A 19,923-nucleotide genomic window follows, 5' to 3' on the forward strand; every position below is an offset into this window, starting at 1 on the left:
TCCGTTGCAAACTGTTAATACATAGCTTAGTGGTTTTCATTCCTACCATTGTTCTCCGTTTGAGTGATTTCACTTGATATCAGATTAATATCGGTATCATATCAGTGAAAAGGTATTGGATCACTCCTATGAAGATCTAACTTGAATGAGTATATTTTCAGGCTGAAGTAGCTTTAAAAGATTGACTCACCATGACCGGGGAAAAAAATGATGCCGTGTTTTATCATAAACGTCGCACATTGCGTGTTAACATTTTTAACATGCAATGTGCGACTCATACTTGCCAACCTTGAGACCTCCAATTTCGGGGGGTGGGTGCGGGGGGCGTGGTTGGGGGCGTGGTTAAGAGGGGAGGAGTATATTTACAGCTAGAATTCACCAAGTCAAGTATTTCATATATATATATATATATATATATATGTATATATATATATATATATATATATATATATATATATATATATATATATATATCCCCGCGACCCCGAAGGGAATAAGCGGTAGAAAATGGATGGATGGATGGATGGATATATATATATATATATATATATATATATATATATATATATATATATATATATATATATATATATATATATATATATATATATATATATATAAATAAAAGAAATACTTGAATTTCAGTGTTCATTTATTTACACGTATACACGCACATAACACTCATCTACTCATTGTTGAGTTAAGGGTTGAATTGTCCATCCTTGTTCTATTCTCTGTCACTATCTTTCTAACCATGCTGAACACCCTCTCTGATTATGCATTGCTGTGTGGCACGCACCAAAGTGCTTTCATCACATGCACTAGATGGCAGTATTGTCCTGTTTAAGAGTGTCACAACATTGCTGTTTACGGCAGACGGACTGCTTTACTGTAGACGTTCTTTATATTGTGGGAAAGCCCCCTCCGCATGGAGCTGGAGGGGGCGTGGCCTCCAGCTCCGCCTGAATTTCGGGAGATTTTCGGGAGAAAATTTGTCCCGGGAGGTTTTCGGGAGAGGCGCTGAATTTCGGGAGTCTCCCGGAAAATCCGGGAGGGTTGGCAAGTATGGTGCGACTCCATGAGGTGAAACTTTGTTGCAAGTTTTACAGTTTCTACGCATATGAATCATTCTATAAAATCCTTTTTCATTTGCTGTGAAATTTAATTTTGCATCGCACGCGTATAAACACGCTTGTTTTAATGAAGTTATTGATTAAAAGAAAGATAAATTGCCTTCCGTTTTATTAAATTGCTTGTGCTGACTTTGTGTCTCCCCGCTGTGTAATGTGACTTTGCATTGATAAGACACTTTTAAACTTGCACTGCAAGGCGGAGTTTGCGCGAAGCCATTAAGACAACGAGGCTGCTGCAAAAGTGTGTTGGAACGACCATTAACTGCAAAAAGACATAATAGCATTATTACAGAGACGCTCCAAAGGAAGAATAATATCACATAATGGAGAGACTGTGGTTTTTCTGTGTCTCGCTAATGGATTTAGTCTAATGATGCCCCTGTTGCCCAAAACGAGGGATTCATTTGATGCAGGAAGGCCTCACTGGGAGAATTCTCATTAGCGAGAGCAGCTACAAAAGCGCCGTTAGGAGAAGATAAGACGTCTCTCATTTAGTTTTGTCTCTGTTCGCAGCCGTCCAGTCTCTCAACAGCCTCAACGACCAGATCGCTCAGTTCATGGTGACCCGGCCATGGAACCTGGACCAGCGGGACCAGGACTTCATGCCGGGGGACACCTTGACCAAGTCCATGAGCCTTATGAGACACCTGCTAATGGATGCACAGGTACCACAGTCTGTCATTTTGCCTAATTCAGTACTACTACCGCCGACCCATTACTTTTGACTATTCTTTTCAAAACAAAATGCATGTGTTTATTCATGTATTTTTTGGAAACACTATGATAGACAACATATTAAAATATACAAAATATTAAATGAAGAATACAAGAACAAAAAAAATAAAGTAAATACATTTCTAAAAATATATAATTTTGTAAATAAATGTATATGCCAATACAGTATAGTCAACTTTGCAGCATTATGTACAATATAATTTTAAATGCATGCAAATGTTGTATATTGATAGAAAATCATCATCTAGTTTAATTTAGGGTTTAGTTGCATAATGCATATTTGTTTTCTATTCACAATTATTTCTGCAGCATTACATACTTTCCTTTTATATGCCGTTATTATATGTTAAAATATGATTAAACCATATGAATATAGTGCATTATAGTGGTATATTTTATGGTAATTATTTGTATTCATAATATATGAAATGTTTTATATGTAATATAGATTATAATTAATTGAATACCCACAGCTGTAAATGCATACCTTATTTTACAACGTAATTACAACATGTTTATATAATCTAATCTATTCTAATATATATGTTTGTTATGTAATAATTGTAAATGGTAATAAATTACTTTGTATCGTATAATATAAAGTAATAATTTCTGCCGTTGCAAGCAATATATGTATATTTGAATATGATTTCAAAAAGTAATGAATATAGTGTATTATGGTGGTATATTTTGAAGTGACTACAGTATATTATATTCATAATATCACATTAAATTTTTTATATGTAATATAAAGTATAATTAATTGTGTAGCATCTGTTGCTGTCTTAAAGCATGCCTTCCATGACTTACAACATAATTAAAAACAAAATGTTTTATATCGTTTAATATATTTTTATATATATTTTTGTTTTGTAATGATTGTTGTAATAATTGTAAATAGTAATATATAATTTGATATATTATAATATGAAGTATGAACATTTCTGCAGCATTACACACGTGTTCCTTTTAGGTGCAGGCACTATATATTCAAAGATGAATGGTATATTTCATAGGAAATATTTTGTATACATCATAATATACGGAATGTTTTTCATATAATATAAAGGATAATTAATCATTTTACATGTAGCTGGAGTCTTAAATGCATGTCTTCTATTACAACATAGTTCAAATAAATACAATTGATATTCTAAATAATGATACATATTTTAATGTTTATGTAATATTATAATAATATTTTATTTTAGATATAGTATATTATGTACCGTATTTTCCGGACTATAATGCGTACTTAAAAGCCTTTTTTTTTTTTTTTTTCTCAAAACTTGACAGTGCCTTATAACCAGGTGCACTTAATGTGCGAAATAATTCTGGTTTTGCTTTATTTGGTACACGGTGTAATGGTAAGTGTGACCCGTAGATGGCAGTCAAACATAAGAGATACGTGTAGACTGCACTATGATGGCAATATGACTCAAGTAAACAACACCAACATTTTATATGTTCCATTGAAAATATAGAACATTACACACAGCGCTCAAAAATCTATCACAATGTTTTAGTACAACTTTGGTAAGCTATGAAGCTGAACCGCTTGATGGATTGTACTGTGCTTCAACATACGAGTATTATTATGGTGTGTGCATAAGGTAAGAAATATTATCTGGCGTTTTGTTTCGCAATATTATGCAAAAGCAACTTTTCTTACCTTCTGGTACCTGCTGATCTGTATTTGGGATCTGCATAAGTCCTGAAAATTTGCGCGCATCAGTCTTTGTAGTCCTTGCCGACGGCGTAGTCGATAAGCTTCTACTTTTTCTCTATCTTCTTGTTATGGGACATTCATACTTTGCTGTTGCCATTTCTAATATAAAGTAGTGTAAAGTTCTTACTTATATCTGTCAGTAAACCCACCATGAAAGCACTAAAACATACTGGTGTAGTGACTTTACATTATTCACCCAAGGATCTTTAGTTATTAGAGAGTTCCGGTCGGACGGTTTTTCATGGGACACATTTCCGGTGTCGTGGTTGCACTAGTGAGCCACGGATGAGAAGATGCTGCTCCGTTATTGATTTAAATAAAGTCTGAATGTCATTAAAATAGTTAGCTCCATCTTTTGACACTTTGTCCACTCCCATCCTTGCACGCTACACCGCTACAACAAAGATGACGGGGAGAAGATGCTGTCAAAGGTGAGCCACGTAAATAAGACCGCCCACAAAACGCCGCATCCTGAAGAGACGCTCAGAAAGCGGCTTGAAGATGATCTGTAAAACTTAATCTATGCAACACTTTGACCAAAGAACCACCATTACATGTTATGTAGACCACAAGGAAGTGTTTTCCATTTAGAAAAAAATATATATACATATATGACCCCTTTAATGCGCCTTTTGTATGAAAATCGACCTGACTAGATCCGCTCATCGGCAGTGCGCCTTATAATCCGGTGCGCCCTATGGTCCGGAAAATACGATATATATGTACAATATGGTAACTATTCTTACCTCAGATAAAACATAGTTTCTCTTTAAGGACTCATATTTTTTTTAATCTTAAATATGTTTGCAATGTTAAAGCATCCTTTTGATGTTTTTACCATCTTCACTGACTGTTATTGTTTGTGGTGATCTGTGACCTCCATCACATTCTTGCATGATGGATCCTCCTAATATTACACATTCATGTCATCTGAGACGTCCAGTGTTGATTATCCCTTCTATTTTTGTCTTTGCAAAGCATACTAGATAATATGTAATTATCATTTAAAATCACCATAAGATGCTGACTGGAGACTGGTTGTTGCTATGACGACAGCCACCAGCGGTTGTTTACTTCCTGTGTGTAAACCTGGCATCAAATTAAATTCATATCAAATTGCCAGTTTATCTTTCTCGTTACAAAGTTGCTGCGTTTACCTTCTCTTAGTATTGATCAGAATTAAAGACCAAGCATGAGCCACAAGAAAAGAAAAAAGATTGGATTGATTAGACTGGAGGATTCAGGCAGTTTTGTGCGGTAAAATACTCTGCTGACTTACCCCTGAAATTGTGAAAAAAATAAACCACTTGACAGAAAAGAGCCTTCACTTGAACAAATGTAACATTTTCCATTCCATCAAACTTTAAGCGGGTCTTTGGATGTCCAACTTTGACAGCTAAAGTGCAAAGTATTCGCAGCGCTTCACTTTTTTCACATTTTGTAATGTTGCAGCCTTATTTCAAAATGGAATTCATTAATTTTTGACCAACATTCTACAGATAATACCCCTAAAAAACTTTTAAAAAAACTAACTATTCACAGCCATTGCTCAATACTTTGTTGCTGCACCGTAGGCAGCAATTAAATTCTCAAGTCTTTTTAAATAAAATCCCTCAAGCTTGGCACACCTACCTTTGGGCAGTTTCGCCCATTTCTCTTTGCAGCACCTCTCAAGCTGCATCAGGTGGGATGGGAAGTGTTTGTTTGAATCCAGGATGTTTCTGTACATTGGAGCATTCATCTTTCCCTCCATCCTGACTCGTTTCCCAGTTCCTATTTAAGATTTATTTAGGATTTTCATTTTTTTACAACACATGTACAGCAGTATACATTGAAATGTTGGCAATGCAAATGTCCACAAAACACCACAAACAACAGAGAGAAGGAGACAACAAGAAGGCACATTTCTATAAGACTAATCTTAACAATTAGTGGAGAAAAAAAGTATATATAAACATATATACCGTAATTTTGGGAGTATAAGTCGCTCCGGAGTATAAGTCGCACCGGCCGAAAATGCATAATAAAGAAGGAAAAAACATATAAGTCGCACTGGAGTATAAGTCGCATTTTTGGGAGAAATTTATTTGATAAAACCCAACACCAAGAATAGACATTTGAAAGGCAATTTAAAATAAATAAAGAATAGTGAACAACAGGCTGAATAAGTGTACGTTATATGAGGCATAAATAACCAACTGAGAACGTGCCTGGTATGTTAACGTAACATATTATAGTAAGAGTCATTCAAATAACTATAACATATAGAACATGCTATACGTTTACCAAACAATCTCCATCCATCCATCCATCTTCTTCCGCTTATCCGAGGTCGGGTCGCGGGGGCAGCAGCCTAAGCAGGGAAGCCCAGACTTCCCTCTCCCCAGCCACTTCGTCCAGCTCTTCCTGTGGGACCCCGAGGCGCTCCCAGGCCAGCCGGGAGACATAGTCTTCCCAACGTGTCCTGGGTCTTCCCCGCGGCCTCCTACCGGTCGGACGTGCCCTAAACACCTCCCTAGGGAGGCGTTCGGGTGGCATCCTGACCAGATGCCCGAACCACCTCATCTGGCTCCTCTCGATGTGGAGGAGCAGCGGCTTTACTTTGAGCTCCCCCCGGATGGCAGAGCTTCTCACCCTATCTCTAAGGGAGAGCCCCGCCACCCGGCGGAGGAAACTCATTTCGGCCGCTTGTACCCGTGATCTTGTCCTTTCGGTCATAACCCAAAGCTCATGACCATAGGTGAGGATGGGAACGTAGATCGACCAGTAAATTGAGAGCTTTGCCTTCCGGCTCAGCTCCTTCTTCACCACAACGGATCGATACAGCGTTCGCATTACTGAAGATGCCGCACCGATCCGCCTGTCGACCTCACGATCCACTCTTCCCTCACTCGTGAACAAGACTCCGAGGTACTTGAACTCCTCCACTTGGGGCAAGATCTCCTCCCCAACCCGGAGATGGCACTCCACCCTTTTCCGGGCGAGAACCATGGACTCGGACTTGGAGGTGCTGATTCTCATCCCAGTCGCTTCACACTCGGCTGCGAACCTATCCAGTGAGAGCTGAAGATCCTGGCCAGATGAAGCCATCAGGACCACATCATCTGCAAAAAGCAGAGACCTAATCCTGCAACCACCAAACCAGATCCCCTCAACGCCTTGACTGCGCCTAGAAATTCTGTCCATAAAAGTTATGAACAGAATCGGTGACAAAGGGCAGCCAATCTGTCACTCCTAATTGCTAAATCCCATGAAATCTTATACGTCAAGTCTCTTACTTGAATGAGCTAAATAATATTATTTGATATTTTACGGTACTGTGTTAACAATTTCACACATAAGTCGCTCCTGAGTATAAGTCGCACAAACTATGAAAAAAACTGTGACTTATAGTCCGAAAAATACGGTATATATATATATATATACACACACACACACACCCACATATACAAATACAGTAAAGTGTTATGGAAAAATAAAAATATAAAACCAAGGATATGCATATATGTATACAAACATACGCATACATGAACCCCCCCCCCCCCCCCCAAAAAAGAGAACCACAAAAAACAAACAAAAAAGAAAAACATATTAAGGTTATAATACAATTAAATGAGTGTCAGTGTTAAATTAGGTTCCCCAGTTCCTGCCACTGAAAAACAACCCCACAGCATGATGCTGCCACCACCATGCTTCACCGCACGGATGGTTTTGGCCTGTTATGAGCGGTGCCCGGTTTCCTCCAAACATGACGCCTGTCATTTACTGATGAGACAAAATGAGAGAATTTTGTTTCCCATGGTCTAAGAGTCTTTCAGGTGCATTTTGGCAAACATTTTACGAAGAAATGGCTTCCGTCTGGCCGCTCTACCATGCAGGCCTGATTGATGAATTACTGCAGAGAAGGTTGTCCTTGTGGAAGGTTCTCCTCTCTCCACAGAGGAATGCTGTGGCTCTGACAGAGTGACCACCAGGTTCTCGGTCACCTCCCCGACTAGGCTAAGATGAATGCAGCAATGTGCAGACACATCCTGGATAAAAAACAACGCTTCCCATCTAAGCTGATGGAGCTTGGGAGGTGCTGCAAAGAGAAATTAGCAAAACTGCCAAAAAATAGGTGTGTCAAGCTTGTGGCATCGTATTCAAAAACGATTGAGGCAGTAATTGCTGCTGCCTCAGGTGCATCAACAAAGTATTGAGCAAAGGCTGTGAATACAGTAGGTACCACTGTTATTTTGCCACATTCCTGTGAGATACTTGCGTGTGACTGAAGCATTAAGAAATTGGGACTACCCAGGACTAGCTGTAGTGTGCTCAAATAACCACCAGGTCCCATCTGTGAGCAGATACTACTGTATCATCTCTTTCTCTTTCAGACTTATCAGGTCGGTAGTTCATTCTTCACGCATTTTTCAATCACGCTTAAAGTGAAGGATGAGGCAAAGTTACAGTGGTATAGGGTTGTGCGGTATTAGTATAGTACCGCAATACTATGAATCATATTCGGTACTATACCGCGTCTGAAAAGTACCGGTTTTAGCTACTTCTAAATCACTAATCCTCGCCTCCATGGCGACAAATAAAGCAAGTTTCTTACAAGTATGATCCCTGCAGGGCGAGGAATAGCTAAACATGCTTCACTACACACCGTAGCTCACCGGCGTCAAAATGTAAACAAACACCATTGGTTGATCTACACATAATATCCACTGTAATGATACCAAGTACAGTAGCGTATCTAGTCTATACTACTATGATTACGTCTATTTTTTGGCATTACAACATGTTTTGTTTTTGTTTTTATTTATACTATGTTTATAAACTCAGGGAATATGTCCCTGGACACATGAGGACTTTGAATATGACCAATGTATGATCCTGTAACTACTTGGTATCGGATTGATACCCAAATTTGTGGTAAAACTAATATAAAGTATCAAACAACAGAAGAATAAGTTATTACTACATTTTAACAGAAGTGTAGATAAAACATGTATAAAAGAGAAAATAAGCAGATATTAACAGTAAATGAACAAGTAGATTAATAATTTTCTACCACTTGTCTTTAATAATTTTGACAAAATAATAGAATGGAAAATGACAAAATATGTTACTGTATATGTCAGCAGCTAAATTAGGAGTCTTTGTTTGCTTACTTACTACTATGTTCACTATTTTATTTAAAGACTAAATTGCAATAAGAAACATATGTTAAATGTACCCTAAGATTTTTTTGTTCAAATAAAGCCATTAATGCATTTTTTTGTGGTCCCCTTTATTTAGAAAAGTATTGAAATAATTTTGGCACCGGTACAACACTAATACCTTCTATTTTTTTAATACATTTGCAAAAAAAAAACAACCTTTTCACATTGTCATTATGGGGTATTGTCTGTCGAATTTAGAAAAAAAAAAGAATGTATTCCATTTTGGAATAAGGCTGTAACAAAAAGTGAAGCGCTGTGAATACTTTCCGGACGCACTTTATAGATGTAAAAATAAATCATATTTTGAAGCCATTCATTATGTTCGTATCAACCGTGTTTGGACTGTCTGTGTTGCCATGGAAACCAGTAGACCTGAGCTGAATGACTACATGCGTCTGAGTAAAGGTGTTCACCTCAATCAAACAGAGAGTTTAGACTATTGATGAAAGGAACTCGCTTTCTTTCCTGATGGTTTTGAGTGGCGGACGTTTACACCACATACGCTGGAAAAGTTCTACATATAATTCTCTTTCAAAATAAGAAATCTTATTCATGCAATATAAACATAGACAATAGAAGGCAGTGTGAAAAAAACTTCAGTAGTTATGTTACAATACCTAAAATGGAAGTAAAACGTGAATAATGGATGCACCAAAAAAAGCCCTAAAAATGCAAATGTTTGATATTCTAAATCAGGGCTATGCAACTACATAATGAAGCGGGCCCCAGTTTCAAGAGCCCGAGGGTTCAGAGGCCGGACATAGAAATGTGTATATATATATATATGTATATATATATATATATATATATATATATATATATATATATATATATATGCGCGATGATGTCACGTTATCGATGGGTACTTCCTGCGGGCCGGATTTTGGACGCTAGCTGGCCGGATATGGCCCGTGGGCCGTAGTTTGGGGAACCCTGATGTACAGGATACGTGCATAGCCATAACACTCGATTGAGGAACCCAAAAGGGTGTTTACTCTGCTGTTGTTGTCTTGTGATGCAGCTGTTGTCGGATCACCCAAAAAATATGTTTGTTTGGATGGAATTAATGTATTACAGTGATGGAATAAGCATTCTTCATTCCCTTTTCACAAATTTTTAGGCCAGGTTTAAACCAGGATTAGTCTGTTTTTGCAAAGAAACAGTGTTTGGAGTTGTCGGATTTTGCCGCAAAATGATCAAAATTCCCTTTTTGTATTAAACGTGCATTTTTCAAAGGGAGACTATCATTTTGTGTGTTAGAAATGATCACATGAGCAAGATTGATGTTTCGCGAAAAGCTCCAAAAACAAGGAAAATGGAGATATTGTGACGATCCGTTGCCCGGTTCATGTCATGTTTAGTTTGATATTCCCTTAGTTGTTTAGTTCGGTTTCAGCACCCATGTTTTTGTGTTCCTTTGTTGCCATGGGTGCTGATTAATGTCACCTGCCTCTGATTAGTGGTCAGGATGCTCACCTGCTCCAAGTTACTAATGAGAGAGCCCTAAGCTTCAATGCCTTTTCTTATATATATATATATATATATATATATATATATATATATATATATATATATATATATATATATATATATATATATATATATATATATATATATATATATCATCATCGGCGGTCACTCGTGGTCGAGTATGACTGTCCTCCTTCCTGGTCCTTGTGGGTCTTCAGGTGGGCGATTCTGGACCCGATTATTCTGGGGCAATGTGGACAAGGGAATGTAGTGGTGTTTGGTTTGGGTTGGGCCTCTTTGGTGGATGCTCTCTCCTTTCTTAGTCTGCGCTTGTCTTGTGCAGCATGGCGGGGGTCGTCATTATGTTGCGCGGCACCCTTACGAACAAGGTTTCTCCACATTGTCCTGTCTGTTGCCTTGACTTCCCAAGACTTAAGGTCTATGCGACACTTTGTCAGGTTTGCCTTGATGTTATCCTTAAATCTCTTCTTTTGACCTCCCGGGGCCCGTTTCCCTTCAACAAGCTGGGAATAAAGGACTTGTTTTGGGAGGCGAGAGTCAGGCATGCGGACTACATGGCCAGTCCATCTGAGTTGGTTTTGGGCTATCGTGGCAGTGATGGTGGGCAAGCCAGCCTTCTCCAGGACGCTGGTGTTGGTGCGTCCGTCCTCCCAGCTGATCCTGAGGATTTTTCTGAGACATCTATGATGGTAGATCTCGAGTGCCTTTTAGTGCCTGCTGTAGGTGGTCCAGGCTTCTGACCCATACAGAAGGGCGGGGAGCACGACTGCTTTGTAGACCAGGATTTTGGTCTTTGCTTGGAGGTCACGGTTCTCGAAGACTCGCTTCCTCAGCCTTGAGAAGACCCCACTGGCACAGCTGAGGCGGTTGTGAATTTCATCGTCAATGACAGCTTTAGATGACAGGAGGCTCCCGAGATATGGGAAGTGGTCCACATTTTCCAGTCGGAGTTTGTCAATTGAGAGGTTTGGGGGCAGGACAGGCGCACTACAGTTTGGTGTTGAGTGGTGGAGGTTTTGGGTTTTCTTTATATTGATGGCAAGACCAAGCTGTTTGTATGCATTCGCAAAAGCAGACAGAGTGCACTGTAGGTCCTTTTCTGAGAGGGCCACGAGGGCATTATCGTCTGCATACTGCAGCTCCATGATGGATATGGTAGTGGTTTGACCTTTAGCCCTGAAACGGTTGATGTTGAGGAGTTGACTGTCGGTTCTGTACATTATTTCGACTCCCTGGGGCAGATGTATGTTTGTGAGATGGAGGATAGCAGCAACAAAAAGCCATGGGTGCTGATTATTGTCACCTGCCTCTGATTAGTGGTCAGGACGCTCACCTGCTCCAAGTTACTAATGAGAGAGCCCTAAGCTTCAATACCTTTTCTTATATATATATATATATATATATATATATATATATATATATATATATATATATATATATATGCACACAAACACACATATATATAGCCCGGCCCCTGGCCAAATTGTTTTAACCCAATGCGGCCCCCGAGCCAACAAATTTGGGGACCCCTGCTGTACATTATGTACACAGGCAATAGAAGGCTTTTTTCCCATGGCACTGTGTCCACCTTTGTGGCTCCCAAGGACTGTTCAGATTAGTCAGTACAGCGTCTCTTTTTGTGCTCAATAGGCGAGGACACTCCACGCTCACTGATTTCATCAAATATGCTTTAAGTAAGTTCCAAACACAGCAAAACAGACACAAAGCGAGCGAACATGAGCACTGATATTGGATGACGTCATCAAATTTCGATGCACTGATTGGTCCCGATGGCTTTGTCTGTTTGTGCCACAAATAATGCACTGCGCTTGTCGCTTTCTGAAGTAAAACGGAATATTCAACAGTGAAATGCAAAAGATAAGTCACTTTTGCGTAAAATTCGATTTCACCTCCTGGTAGAGAATGCTTGTTTAGTCGTGCTCACAAATCAAAATCTGCAAAATTTGCGCCTAAACTCTTTAAATCACACTTTCACTTGCAAATCCTTTGATTTCAAAATTGCACTTTTGAGACTTTGGAGGAAGTTTAAACTGTCCAGAGTTTTTATGGTAGAGAGAAACATTTGTATTTTGTAACACATTTGAGAAACTATCAGTATTTAAATCCAGATCAAATCGAATTGAACCAAATCGAGATTTATCGATTTAGACCAGGGGTGTCAAACTCATTTTAGATCGGGGGCCACATGGAGAAAAATCTACTCCCGAGTGGGCCGGACTGGTAAAATCACGGCACGATAACTTAAAAATAAAGACAACTTCAGATTGTTTTCTTTGTTTAAAAATATAACAAGCACATTCTGAAATTGTACAAATCATAATGTTGTTTTTTTTTTTTACACTTACATGTTGCGGTTAGTAATATTCTATCTTTATTTGTCGTTATTTATATTTTCTGAATAAATTATGTCATAATGTTTATCAGTCAACTCATTGGTCTTAATTTTTAATCTATCAAGATGAAAAATTATATCAAAATCAAATTACAGGATGTTAATGTAGTTTGCTCATTTTTTTCGACTGATGTACTAACATCATGTGGTTTACTTTGTACATATGGAGCGTCATCTACAAAGATACAAAGAATTGCTATTTCGACATCTAGTGGACACATTTAGAACAGCAGTTTCTTTCATTCAAAAATTTCAGGTTAATTTTTATACTTAGCAAACTCATCCTGCGGGCCGGATAAAACCTGTTTGCGAGCCTGATCCGGTCATCGGGCCGGACGTTTGACACCCCTTATTTAGACCCTTACGAATCAAAATCGAACAATACACAGCCCTAACCTAACTATAGTGTCCCCTTCACACTTTAAAGGCCTACTGAAACCCACTACTACCGACCACGCAGTCTGATAGTTTATATATCAATGATGAAATCTTAACATTGCAACACATGCCAATACGGCCGGGTTAGCTTACTAAAGTGCAATTTTACATTTTGCGCGAAATATCCTGCCGAAAACGTCTCGGTATGGTGATGCCTGCGTGTGACGTCACGGATTGTAGAGGACATTTTGGGACAGCATGGTGGCCAGCTATTAAGTCGTCTGTTTTCATCGCAAAATTCCACAGTATTCTGGACATCTGTGTTGGTACATCTTTTGCAATTTGTTCAATGAACAATGGAGACAGCAAAGAAGAAAGCTGTAGGTGGGAAGTGGTGTATTGCGGCCGGCTGCAGCAACACAAACACAGTCAGTGTTTCATTGTTTACATTCCCGGAAGATGACAGTCAAGCTTTACCATTGGCCTGTGGAGAACTGGGACAACAGAGACTCTTACCAGGAAGACTTTGAGTTGGATACACAGACGCGGTACCGTGAGTACGCATGCAGCTGCGGCTTCCAAACATTTGATCGCTTGCCCGTACGTGCGTGGCGCTATGTGCATGTCATGTACGTAACTTTGGGGACTTTCGGGAAATATATGTGCTGTATGAACTTTGGGGAGGTGAACGGTACTTTGGGCTGTGGGATTGAGTGTGTTGTGCAGGTGTTTGAGTTGTATTGGCGGGTTATATGGATGGGAGGGGGGAGGTGTTTGTTATGCGGGATTAATTTGTGGCATATTAAATATAAGCCTGGTTGTGTTGTGGCTAATAGAGTATATATATGTCTTGTGTTTATTTACTGTTTTAGACATTCCCAGCTGAATATCAGGTCCCACCCGCCTCTCACAGCATCTTCCCTATCTGAATCGCTCCCACTGCTCTCTAGTCCTTCACTCTCACTTTCCTCATCCACAAATCTTTCATCCTCGCTCAAATTAATGGGGAAATCGTTGCTTTCTCGGTCCAAATCGCTATCGCTGCTGGTGGCCATGATTGTAAACAATGTGCAGATGTGAGGAGCTCCACAACCTGTGACGTCACGCTACTCGTCTGCTACTTCCGGTACAGGCAAGGCTTTTTTATCAGCGACCAAAAGTTGCGAACTTTATCGTCGATGTTCTCTACTAAATCCTTTCAGCAAAAATATGGCAATATCACGAAATGATCAAGTATGACACATAGAATGGACCTGCTATCCCCGTTTAAATAAGAAAATCGCATTTCTGTAGGCCTTTTACTGGTAAAAATTGTGTTATAAATTTGTGTAAAAGCCTGAATGACAAATACTTAAAAGCTGAATATTTACAATTTGACATGAAAATCACAAAAAGTCTTCTCACCTCAGCAAGTTCAGCCATCTTACTCCTGAGAAGACTATGTAGGTGAGCAATGATCCTAATTCCATTAGTACATTTGGACAACTGCGCCCTCTGGTGGCGAGATACGAGTGTGACAAGCAACCCCTGGGAGGACGAACCTGATGAAGTGTTTCTTAATTATCTTCCCGCTTCTTCCTTTCACTCTGATTTCCATTGTCTGCCCTCTAGTGGTGTAACACACACCCTGCATAAGCAATTTTATGAATTTTAAGTTTGTTTTTATTGGCCTGCAGCACATTGAAGGAATAAAATTACAGAAAAAAGACCAAATATTTTCTATTTGCAAAAAGGTGCACTATAAAGACAAAATAACTTAAGTATTGTCATGATAATAGCAAAGCTTTATGTTTTAATACATAAACCACTTAAAAAAATTAAAAATTCAATAAAAAGGATAAACAGATCGTCCAGGTCGTGGAACGGTAGACCAGCTCTATACTCTCGGCAGAGTCCTTGAGGGTGCATGGCAGTTTGCCCAACCAGTCTACATGTGCTTTGTGGACTTGGAGAAGGCATTTGACCGTGTGCTCACAGAGTATGGGGTATCAGACTGTCTGATTGTGGTAGAGCTTGGTCCGCATTGCCGGCAATAAGTCGGACCCGTTTCCAGTGAGTGTCGGACTCCGCCAAGGCTGCCCTTTGTCACTGATTCTCTTAATAACTTTTATGGACAGAATTTCTAGGCGCAGTCAGGGCATTGAGGGGATCCGGTACGGTGGCTACAGGTTTAGGTTTCTGCTTTTTGCAGATGATGTGGTCCTGATGGCTTCATCTGGCCAGGATCTTCAGCTCTCACTGGATCGGTTTGCAGCCGAGTGTGAAGCGACTGGGATGAGAATCAGCGCCTCCAAGTCCGAGTCCATGGTTCTCGTCCGGGAAAGGGTGAGTGCCATCTCCGAGTTGGGGAGGAGATTTTGCCCCATGTGGAGGAGTTCAGGTACCTCGGAGTCTTGTTCACGAGTGAGGGAAGAGTGGATCGTGAGATCGACAGGCAAATCGGTGCGGCGTCTTCAGTAATGAGGACGCTGTATCGATCCGTTGCGGTGAAGAAGGAGCTGAGCCGGAAGGCAAAGCTCTCAATTTACTGGTCGATCTACGTTCCCATCCTCACCTATGGTCATGAGTTTTGGGTTATGACCGAAAGGACAAGATCACGGGTACAAGCGGCCGAAAATAGTTTCCTACACTGGGTGGCGGTGCTCTCCCTTAGAGTTTCTGGTGAGAAGCTCTGTCATCCGGGAGGAACTCAAAGTAAAGCCTCTGCTCCTCCACATCGAGAGGAGCCAGATGAGGTGGTTCGGGCATCTGGTCAGGATGCCACCCGAACGCCTCCCAAGGGAGGTGTTTAGGGCACATCCGACTGGTAGGAGGCCATGGGTAAGACCCAGGACACATTGGGAAGACTATGTCTCCCGGCTGGCCTGGGAACGCCTCGGGATCCCCTGGGAGGTTCTGAACGAAGTGGCTGGGGAGAGGAAAGTCTGGGCTTCTCTGCTTAGGCTGCTGACCCCGCGACCCGACCTCGGATAAGCGGAAGAAAATGGATGTATGGATGGATAAACCGATCTAAAAATAACAAAGTTGCACCTTTTGGCATCTGTTTTGTTAAATATGTTTTGTTATGTCGACAAATATTAGAAAACATTTTCTGTTCGTCTCGCGGGTCCCCAAACTTCCACATTAAACTTCCTGTTGAGGTTCATGTTGGATGCAAACGTATTAAAGTTGGAAAAAAAAAAAAAGTCATGCAGTGTGAGCACAGCACCAAGTGGTCCATTAGTCCGGTTTTATGGCCCCGCTAGCGCTACAGGACGCCATCTCCGTACGACTCCATCCTAAATAATTCACGAGACGATTTAGCTGCTGTGCTTGCTGAAGGCGCGAGAGCCGACATTAAATGCGTCGCAGAGGGGACGCCGGCCCGGTTAATCCTCCTTGCATCGCAACTTTTTATTTTTTTCGCCACAAGATTCTCTAACCGCCCACCCTTGTTTTGCTTTCAAGTCTTCTCAGAGAACGAGTTTTGAGTGGAGACCAGGCGAGTGCGCGATCAAAGACGGGGATTGTTGTTATCAGAGGCGTTCAGTTCCCTGTTGAGCTCACGTGGGATTTAAACGCGTGGCTTGTGAGGGAGTGCAGCAAATATAAATGACTTTGTATTTGAAAGCAATCACTGCAAAAGGCTTCGGTCCCAAAGCTGCTACGCTCAGCTTCGACTTGACCTGGCACACATGCAGTCGGCCTTGTTGATGTGGCACAATATAGTGGACTACTGTGGACGAGTGGTTACGTATACGGCCCGTGACTGGAGAGCGGTAGGTTTGATTCCGGACCGGCTATCAGATGCACACCAAATTCTGGGCCCCCATACACAAGACTCCTTCAGGGCCCAGCATACCACCCTAAACCCATCGTCGCCGCCCCGTACACACAGACTTGATATGTTTACATGCTAAAAACTAATTATTGTAAGGATTTGGTAGAAACCAACTTTTTAAACACGTAAAACCTAATTAGGTTTTTGACTTTTAAAGGGGAACTGCACTTTTTTGGGAATGTTGCCCTTTCGTTCACAATCATTATGAAAGACATGACGACGGATGTATTTCTTTTTTTTCTTTTTTGCATTCTAACTTGTAAATAAAAGTCAGCTTGCAATAGAGCCGAGGGGGGAGGGGGGAGGGGGGAGGGGGGGGGGGTCCTCTACTCCAGTGGTTCTCAACCTTTTTTCAGTGATGTACCCCCTGTGAACATTTTTTTTAATTCATCCATCCATCCATCTATTTTCTACCGCTTATTCCCTTCGGGGTCGCGGGGGGCGCTGGAGCCTATCTCAGCTACAATCAGGCGGAAGGCGGGGTACACCCCGGACAAGTCGCTACCTCATCACAGGGCCAACACAGATAGACAGACAACATTCACACTCACATTCACACACTAGGGCCAATTTAGTGTTGCCAATCAACCTATCCCCAGGTGCATGTCTTTGGAGGTGGGAGGAAGCCGGAGTACCCGGAGGGAACCCACGCAGTCACGGGGAGAACATGCAAACTCCACACAGAAAGATCCCGAGGCCGGGATTGAACTCACGACTACTCAGGACCTTCGTATTGTGAGGCAGACGCACTAACCCTTTTTAATTCATGTACCCCCTAATCAGAGCAAAGCATTTTTGGTTGAAAAAAAGAGATAAAGAAGTCAAATACAGCACTATGTCATCAGTTTCTGATTTATTAAATTGTATAACAGTGCAAAATATTGCTCATTTGTAGTGGTCTTTCTTGAACTATTTGGAAAAAAAGATATAAAAATAACTAAAAACTTGTTGAAAAATAAACAAGTGATTCAATTATAAATAAAGATTTCTACACATAGAAGTAATCAACTTAAAGTGCCCTCTTTGGGGATTGTAATAGAGATCCATCTGGATTCATGAACTTAATTCTAAACATTTCTTCACAAAAAAATACATCTTTAACATCAATATTTATGGAACATGTCCACAAAAAATCTAGCTGTCAACACTGAATATTGCATTGTTGCATTTCTTTTCACAGTTCTTTTTGACAGACATTTAAAAGAAATCTCACGTACCCCTTGGCATACCTTCAAGTACCCCCCAGGGGTATGCATACCCCCATTTGAGAACCACTGCTCTACTCTGCCCATAAAACCCGGCTATGTTGACCTAATTGGCTGGTGGGTTGCTTGCTTGCCTCGGTGCTTGTGAAAGTTTATTGTAGATCATAAATAATGCCTCTCACCTTGATAGTAAAAGGATGAGGATGTAATCCGGCATGTTGGCACACTTTGACAGCCAATTTAGACCCGGGAATGGCGATAAAGAATCAAAGACCTTGCGAGGATTACGAGTCATTCTTCATTTAAGCTGGAATATAACAAGATTTTATCAGTGGGCATCCTAATGACAGCAGACATTGTACAGTAAGTGATTGTTTTTGAATTCCCAGAAATCCCGTTTTTTCAACCCCTTTTTTCCGTCGACTACTCCTTCCACATTTTTCAACCCACTTCAACCGTTCCACCGTCAAAACATTCCTTTTAATCAGGACAAAAAACGAAATTGTTTTTTGAACTGGAAAAATTCCCAGTTTTCCCGAAATTCCAAGAATTCCTTAATACCATTTCACAATTACAAATGTTACTACTTCAACATTTCTCAAAAAATTCAATTCCAACTCATTCAGAACATTCACATTTTTTAGCATTTTCAAAAAAAAATCCTGCTTTTCCCAAAATCTCCAGGAAGTTCCCATTGAAATGAATGGGACATTTTTCCAAGTTGCACAATTCCCACGTTTTTCCAACCTATTCAAACCGTTCCAACATCAACACATTCCACTCATCCTGGACATTCAAACTAACACTTCCCTGAGTTCCAAACCAAATTCCGGTTTTCCTGGAAATTTTGAAGCTAGTATAATTAAACTCAAAATAGCAGCATGCAGCTGTTCTATACTGCCTCTTAGGATTATCATGTCACTGTTGATTTGCAGCATGTTGGGCTGCAAATTGTATTTATTCTGCTGTCTCCAGATAATTGTAAGTAGATGCCTTGGAGGATACGTTGTGGTCGTCTGCAACAATGCATCTTTGGCTTTATGTCAAATCTTATTAGCCAAAAGTTTGTTAAATGGTGATTCTACTGCATCGTGTATCCTTCAGGGCCCAGCATACCACTTTAAAACTAACGTCGCTGCCCAATACACACAGACTTGGTAGGTTTACATGCACTAAAAAAGTAATTATTGCAAGGATTTGGTCGAAAAAACAGCTTTTTAAACACATGTAAAACCTAATTAGGTTTTTGACTTTTAAAGGGGTACTTCACTTTTTTGGGAATATTGCCCTTTCCTTCACAATCATTATGAAAAACATGACGACGGATGTTTTTCTTTATTTCTTTTTTTATTCTAACTTGTAAATAAAAGTCAGCTTGCAATAGAGCCAGTGGGGGGGTCCTCTATTCTGCCCATAAAACCCAATAAATAATCACACGAAAACCACCAACAATTCTCCATTTACATTTTGCAACTTGAATATTCACCAAGTATTAGTGATAATGTTATTATAAGCACTAACACAGACGGCTATGTTGACATAATTGGCTGGTGGGTTGCTTCCTCGCCTCGGCGCTCGTGAAAGTTTATTGTAGATCATAAATAATGCCTCTCACCTTGATAGTAAAAGGATGAGGATGTAATCCGACATGTTGGTACACTTTGACAGCCAATTTAGACCCGGGAATGGCGAGAAAGAACCGAAAAGACGCTTGGTTTCACCCCACTTTTCTTTGTGAGGATTATGAGTCATTCTTTATTTAAACTGGAATATAACAAGATTTTATCAGTGTGCATCCTAATGACAGCAGAC

At 40.3% G+C, this 19,923-nt stretch overlaps 1 protein-coding gene across 2 annotated transcripts in view; it reads left to right on the plus strand.

Annotated features, from left to right (window-relative positions):
• The window catches only part of kaznb (kazrin, periplakin interacting protein b), a 351,940-nt gene that overhangs the window by 63,116 nt on the left and 268,901 nt on the right, over positions 1–19,923 (plus strand). For both annotated transcript variants that reach the window (XM_061939051.2, XM_061939082.2), the window contains exon 2: positions 1,647–1,798. In XM_061939051.2, coding sequence (XP_061795035.2) covers positions 1,647–1,798 — 152 coding nt within the window. The remainder of the gene's footprint in view (positions 1–1,646; positions 1,799–19,923) is intronic.

The sequence above is a fragment of the Nerophis lumbriciformis genome, linkage group LG03, assembly GCF_033978685.3.
Source record: "Nerophis lumbriciformis linkage group LG03, RoL_Nlum_v2.1, whole genome shotgun sequence".
NCBI lineage: Eukaryota > Metazoa > Chordata > Actinopteri > Syngnathiformes > Syngnathidae > Nerophis > Nerophis lumbriciformis.